This window comes from Scaptodrosophila lebanonensis, unplaced genomic scaffold (genome assembly GCF_003285725.1).
Source record: "Scaptodrosophila lebanonensis strain 11010-0011.00,11010-0021.00 unplaced genomic scaffold, SlebRS2 tig00000171-arrow-arrow-pilon, whole genome shotgun sequence".
Lineage (NCBI taxonomy): Eukaryota > Metazoa > Arthropoda > Insecta > Diptera > Drosophilidae > Scaptodrosophila > Scaptodrosophila lebanonensis.
Genome location: NW_022060603.1, coordinates 781,551 through 789,039, shown reverse-complemented (window position 1 = coordinate 789,039; position 7,489 = coordinate 781,551). Strand labels below are relative to the sequence as shown.

The following is a 7,489-nucleotide window of genomic DNA, read 5'->3' as shown; positions in this document are numbered from 1 at the left end:
TTTGCCTTGTTTTGTTGAATGGCTTTTGATAAAAATACTACAGAGAGCTGTCCATCAGTTTAATGAAAAGGGTTAAGTATTACATGAGTATAGAGGTAAGGACAAAAAGAATAATAGCTTTTGTAGCAAGTAGGTTCAAAAACTGCCTAAGGATGCATATTAATCTATAAAATAAAGAGACTAAAGAGGCTCAATAAGCAGTCGTGAATAGTTTAGGAGCATGCAGGATGATCAGTCGGTGGGTTCTCAATACTTTTGTCTTACGACCAAAGAGTAAAAGCCGGGAGAAGTGGTAATATATACTTAAATATTCTCCATATTGTGATTAGAAATGATGATTTATTTTATCCTGACGCTCATATCTAAATCAAATTAAAAAAAAACCAATAGACATTCATTTTTTTACTTGCATAAATAATATGTATTGTGTTTTTTCTTGCAGTGTGCTCGGTTGTTTTGAAACTCTAATGCAATACAATACATCAATATACTTGTATATCATAGTCTACATCATTTGTGACAGATAAGCCTTTCGCATTGCTTTGATCGTGTCAAACACAATGTGTTTTGGCCCCGAAACGAACATTTTGTTACAAACTCCATGCTAATTATAATTGGCACTCGCATTCTTTACGCTACAATTGCGTTGGCCGTCAACAAAGTTTACGCATTTATATTGTATAAACAATGTTGCCCTTAGCGCATTTAAACCGTTTTTGAAAATGGCGACCCTTTTGCTGTCTTTTCTTCAATTTTTTGTTCTACTCTTTCTCTTACTGCTTCGGCAAGCGCTCAAAAGTATGCTACAAAAATTGTGAGCTGGCATTGTTTGCTGCGGCTGCCCTTTCTGTGTATCTATGTGTGTGTGTGTGTGTGTGTGTGTGTGTATGTGTGTCCTTTGCTTTGCATTAAACGCTTAGCCTCGCGGCATGACAGCCAAGACAAAAACAACAAACGGAAGCCGAAAGCATCAGCAGGCGGCGGCAAGAAGAGTGAAAATCATTAGTTATTTAAAAAGTGAAAACATTTTTGTTGTGCCTTTTGTCTTTGCGAAAATTGCATCGCTTTCACTCGATGTCCTTGCATTGGTCGGCGCCAACGGTTAGCTGCCTCCTGCTATAGATATTTATGTTTGTTTGTGTTTGTATTTGTGTGTGTTCCCATTTATTGTGGCATGGCGTGTTTTCTCTCCTTTTCTTGTTTACTTTTCAACTACAAATATAAGAACGTTGCTACTGCGGCGGCTGTGACCGCTCCTGATGACGACGACGGCAACGAACAACAATAAATATAACAGCAACAGCAACAGCAACGAAAGGAAGGTAGAGAAACAAACAGGACAACTAAAACAAACTATAATCCATGTGTAATCCAGTTCCGCTCACATTGGCTGGCCCTCTGTTTAGGGTGCGAGTGAGTGTTTGTGCGAGAATCTCTGTAAATGTGCGTGGGTGTATGTGTGTGTGGGTGTGCTCTGTCAACATGCCATGTTCATGCCCATGCTCCACGTCCATGTCTAGTAGATGCACTCGCCCAACAAATCGCATTCACCCTTCTCCAGTGGTTTTAGCCACAACGGATTGTAGTTGGGACAGAGTTTGCGATGGACGGGCATCTTGATTTGGACGGGCGTCGTTGGCGCACCCTCCCAATTGTATCCATCGAAGCGTGTGCCATCCGATTTGTTGCACTGCATGCTAAGCGGCTCCTGTATATACATGGTATAGAGTTGGTCAACCCGAGGCTGCGTCCATTCAATGCCGCGATAATTCGACGAACGTGCGCCGTTCAGTCGCATGTTGTGTTGATGCTCCTTCCTGCGAATGACAACACCAGCAACCATGAGAGTTCAGTGAGTGAGTGAATGGATAAGAGAGAGCGAGAGCGAGAGAGAACGAGTGATTGAAAGCAGAAAAGAACAGAACAGAGTGTGTGCGTGTGTGTGTGATACTGGCAAAGAAAGTGCTGAGAAATCGACAAGGCATGTAATATCAATTAGGAAATGCTCGAGTGGCTTGTTTCCAATCTTCTTTTGGCATTTTTGACATTTCCTCCATTGAGCTGGCTTTGAAAATGCGAGTACAGTACTTAATCAAATAACACAACTCCCAAATACGGTTGCACGGCATTTTGAAATGAAAAGCCCACCATTTCACCAAAAATGGCTTTTTTCAAATCAATGTTCATTGCTGAAGAAACTGACTGAAAGCGAAATAGATAGGCCCGCTCACTTATTGGAAATTGAAAATTGTGCAATTAACAATAAAGTGCAATATTTTCCAGCTTGCGAGTTTGGACTGTAGAAGGACTGTCTTGAAGTTTGGGCTGCTCGACCTCCTGTCAATGTCAAGCGAAAGCAGAGTTGGGTTTTCTGCCGCTATTTTTTTATTTTACTTCATTTTTATACCCATTTCACAATATCAATATTACTTTAATCAACGACAATAACGGAGTTATTTGAAAATGTGTCTTTTAACGCTTACTTTGACAATTGGATGAATTTGTTTGTCTGACCACATATTTCTCTTGTCATAACTGGGGACTGCCAGAATTGGAACCCTTGAGTAAGTCGACAAATTACTATTTTTGAACACCTTCTAAAGTGAACACGGAGATGCTAAAGGAGCTTCATATTCCATGGCTTTATCCTTACTTGTTGCAGCTTCGCCTTGCTCTACTACGAGTAGCACGCGATTTAATCTGAGCAGTGGCAACCAACTCAAGGGGGTATAAATAAGAAATATGCCATACTTTCTCTCTTTTTGGACCTGCCTATTAGCGTTCACAATTAGTACAAGCGTAAGCCCCAAGCTCAGCTCCTGCCACCCTCCTGCCATCTCAGTGAAGGCCTTCGCCTGCCGGCGCATTCATCGCATTCATTTCTTTGTTATGAATATGCTATGCAAGAAAAAGAAGAAGAGGAGAGAAGAATTAGCAGCTTTGGCCTTTGATGAAGATGCCAAAGCACAGGCGGCACAAATTCAGGCACACCTCCCATCTGCTTCCTCCTGCTCGCTCCTGCTACCTCCTGCTCTCTTCCTGCTCAGGCAGTCGCGTATGAAGTTTGACAGCGCGGTGCGTAGGGAACGCAGCGGCTTTGGAGCGTGCGTAGATTAAAAAGTATTTCTTCCATTAGCACTTTTGTGTGCGACATGGAGGCGCCCCGGGGGACGCGGCCTAATTGTTGGGCGCTGCGGAGCCCCACTGCCACATCTCCACCCACAATGAGCGACAACAAAGCGAACAACACGTTAAAAAACAAAAGTCGCACCAAGCCTTTTGTAAAACTTTGCGCGGCGAACCCAAACCAGAAGCCAAACCAAGCCACTTAAAAAGTTACCACTTGAAAAAGTGTCAGTATGTGCTGTGTGCTCTGTTGTGTTGCTCTGCTCTGCTGGCGTTAACGTTGACGTTGACGTTGACATCGAAATCGACATTGTCGGCGGTGTAGTTTTGCTTACCTCTTCATATAGATGAAGTAATTCTCCAGTGTCTCCTCTGATACGGAGCTCTTGCAAACCTCCAACTTGGTGGCCGGATAGTAGTGTATATAGTTGACGCACATCTCGTCGCTGATGGAGAAGCCGCCCAGCGTCGCATTCGGCATACCGATGGTGTTATAGTAGCAGGTGGTAACCAGCGCATCGCCCTGCGAACACACGGGTCCAATCGCAAAAGAGGGAGGGAGAGAGTAAACAGGAAAAGATTTGTTACGAAGAATGGCAAGTATGCTGTTGAAGTTTTCGTTGGTTCGCGGAAGTTTCTAATCTTAGAAAAGTATGCTAATCTTAGCGGCTTGAAATATATCAAAATCTTCTCTCTTCACGCAATTTTACCTAACGCCTTAATGCGACTTGGAAATATAAATTCGTAAGAAAATTCTATTTTCACGTCTTGAAATGCTTGTTCACTTTCCAAACTTACTTCTTTTAAATCAATTCAAATGTATTTAACAATGGCCGGTTAGGTGGATATGAAACATCCTGTTTTCTTTATAACAAAAACACATTTCTTTTCTATTAATTAAGAAGCAATCAAGGAACAGTTAAGATCAAGTTAAGATCGCCAAAAAGAAGTTGCAAATACACTTATTTGCTGAGTAAAGTGACTTCTTTGTGGGTAAACTTTTTCAGTACTATTTGTAAATTGTTCATTTTTGTTATTAATAATTTGGGATATCTTACGTTTTTATTTCATGTTGAATTATAGATTTATATACAAAATTGTGGAAAAGAATTAATAAAAAATTGAAAACAATGACTAAAGAGCTAGCCTCACTTTTAATAACATACTATATGTGTACTTCATTCCAAAGCCTTCAAGAAGCTTTTATGATATTATATTTGCAATACGAGTAGATTGTAATATTGTCAGCTAGCGGCATAATCAACGATCATATTTTGAGAGCTTATCATTAGTTTTCATTATGCTTTGTTTGTAATTGTCATTGGCTGGTACGGGTATATTATTAGTATTATATCTGATAAATAAATGTTTCGTGATAAAGCCGTAAAACTTACCGGCAGAACGCGCGGCTTGTAATGCAGCGTACGCATCTCCTGGAAATGATGCGAGTAGTAATCATCGCGATTCACCTCGCGCAGCTCCTCCTCGCCACGAAAATGGCGCGTCAGGATGCGGACGCCCCTCAAATGCGTGTGCAACTGGGATCCAAAGATGATAATGCCTGTGTGGGGCAGGGCCACATGCGTGCACTCAGCAATGCAGTAGCCGCTGAGCGGGAAGGCTGTCTGTCCGGGGGGTATGGCCATTTTGTCCGTGTACTCCAGGCCCAACTCCATGACACCAGCATCGTACTGGCGCAATGTGTTGGACATTTTGATGCGAAAGCCGGAGCTGTCAATCAGGCCTGAATGTGGGGCGAACATGGCGTATGATTAATATTAATATTGCAATAGTGCAGTTACATTTAACATCCTTACTACAACAAGCGCATTGCTTGATAGAGTGCGAAAAGGGGAGCGAACATGCGGCTGAATACATAACAAATAAACGCCAAATTACACAACTCTCTCTCTCTCTCTCTCTCTCTCTCGTTCTTTCACTCTGTCATTCACCCACACAGAACTTACACATTCGCACAACTACAGTCAGATCTCGTATAAAGCGTAGTGCGATTTTGCCAGCCGGCTAATTAGAAACTGCAACAACAATTTGGCTCAGGGCTAACAGGAAATGTAAATGCTCCTTACTGTCTATAAACACAATTATAGTACATTAAGGAGCGTGTCGTTTGAATTGGTTCGTTATTAAGCAATGAAGCCGACGATGTCAAATAAGCACTGTGGTGAGCAATCGGTATGTTAGTGCGGATAAAATTTATATTCATTGCGAAATAAATCGAAGCAGACATTCCAAAAAATAGAAAGTAATTATATTTAAATATACGATGAATTTTAAGCCCAGCACAGCTAAAATAGTAAGAAACAAAATGCAAAGAATAATAAAAATAATTCACAAAAGAAAGTGTTTTTTTTTGTTGTCCAGGCAGAAATTACACTTTTTAAAAATTGTAATGAAGTAATTAATTACTGATTTATAGAAATGATTTTGCAACAATTATAGGCGAAGAGTCAAAGCTGACGGTTGATTTGTAAGAAACTAGAAAATAGAAAATCTATAAAAAATATATGTTTAGTTTTGTCATCCATTTTATGTGTACTGATTTCGTTAATAATATTATTATTAATTACACTTTTTGAAAATTGTTTTCATATAATTAATTACTGATTTATATAAATAATTTGGAGTTAAAGCTGATGGTTGATCTTCAAATTAATTAACAAACAGCTTGTTAAAAAAAATAGGAAATTCGTTTAAAATATGTGTTTATTTTTGCCATTCATTCATATGTGTATTGTTTTGCCTGTTCAAAATTTAAATAAATAATATTGCTTTTAAAGGCGCGAGGCATTTGTTGCTTGTAGTTGCAAAACAATGAATTTTAATTTGTTAACTTATTACAAATAGCTTGCAAAAATTTGTAAGTTCACACGGTAGGAGGGAATGCATTTTTTGAGGTCCTACTGTATGCGGAAATGGAACTCGAGTCTTGGCCACTTGCCAACGCCAAGCAAGAGCAGACACGTGCCCTTCCATCTGATGGAATAACGTTCACAGCACCCACTATGTTTTTCGTATTTCTTTCATTTATTGCAGATGACCCGTCCATTTCTTCTTCAATTTCTTTTCCTGTTGATGCATTTTATTCACCATCTAAGCTTAATTCCTTTCGTTTAACTCATCAGTGTGTTACTTTGCCCTTTTCCTGGGACTTTCAATTTTGTAACATGGCATTTTCTTCGAAAGCTACAATTGATTTCATTTCCTTTATTTATGCAATTTTGAAAGAGGCGTACACAGCCAGGAACGAATGAAACGCATTATTTGAGCTGTGACTGTACAAACATGCGAGTCCCTTTGCTCATGTCCAGTCCCAATCTCAGTCAGCGCTATTTGTCGAGCATGTGGCAAAACACAAGGACAAACAGTCGCCGCGACTGGTATTTGAACGCCCACAGCGACAGGCAATAATGACATTGCTTTGGTCCTTCCAACTGCCTTAGCTGTTTCTCTTGCTGCTGTTTAAATAAAGTTTTAATGAAATGCGAGTGTGTGAGGCAGCGCTCAAGTTGCCATCCTTTGAGTCATTTGAAGCCAGGCCTTGGTCACGTTAGCTGGCAGCGAAGGTCAAGATTGCAATGTGAAATTATTGATGTGATGAGGCGCCAAATTGCAGGTCAGGGCGAGCATATAAGATAGAAACAACGCTAATAAGTTGACAACACGTTTTTCGATTGAAAATAAACGGAAACGCTTTAAACACTTCAAAGCGAAGTAAATGAAGCAGAATGGAGCGCTTTAAAGACATGACTATAAATACAAATTGGAGCTGCTTCAATTTCATTTTAAATATAAATATGTCCCGCCTAAATAGTTCCGCTCTCTAAAAATTATACTGAACGCTTATGAGTCGTAATAGATATGATAATTACTATGGATAAAAAGTCGACTCATGGGGAGAAAATGTTAATTCACAAATTTTAAATAAGGTGTCCAAAAAGTAAATTGCAGATAAACTGGATTTTCAAAGATATGGAAATACTGCAACTATATAAGTTTTATGATAATACATCAAGGATAAACTTGCTAGAGCTAAAATAACTTCAAACTTTTTCCGGGTAAAGAAAGTTAAGTAATAAATCATTTTTGTGTGTAAGGCTTGTTTCCAAATATACAACTATTATTAAATTAATAAATTAAGTTAATTTAATTAAATTATTATATTAAACAGCTCGGTGGGCGAGCGAAGAAATGCATTTTAAATACATTATGTATTCCATATATTAGGGTGCAGGCAATATTTGATTGAAAACATTTGAAATCCATAGTAAATAAATTCATTGTAGGGTTGGAGATTGCTTAAAATATGAAGGAGAAAAAGTCCTGATATAAAAATACTAGTGTA

The 7,489-nt window shown here is 39.2% G+C and overlaps 1 protein-coding gene across 1 annotated transcript in view; it reads right to left on the bottom strand.

Moving 5' to 3' along the window:
• The window catches only part of LOC115629913 (tyramine beta-hydroxylase), a 42,377-nt gene continuing 34,888 nt past the window's right edge, over positions 1-7,489 (bottom strand). The window contains exons 6-8 of the mRNA XM_030526519.1: positions 4,521-4,870; positions 3,462-3,649; positions 1-1,817 (exon numbers count right to left, since the gene is read on the bottom strand). Coding sequence (XP_030382379.1) covers positions 1,517-1,817; positions 3,462-3,649; positions 4,521-4,870 — 839 coding nt within the window. The 3' untranslated portion in view covers positions 1-1,516. The remainder of the gene's footprint in view (positions 1,818-3,461; positions 3,650-4,520; positions 4,871-7,489) is intronic.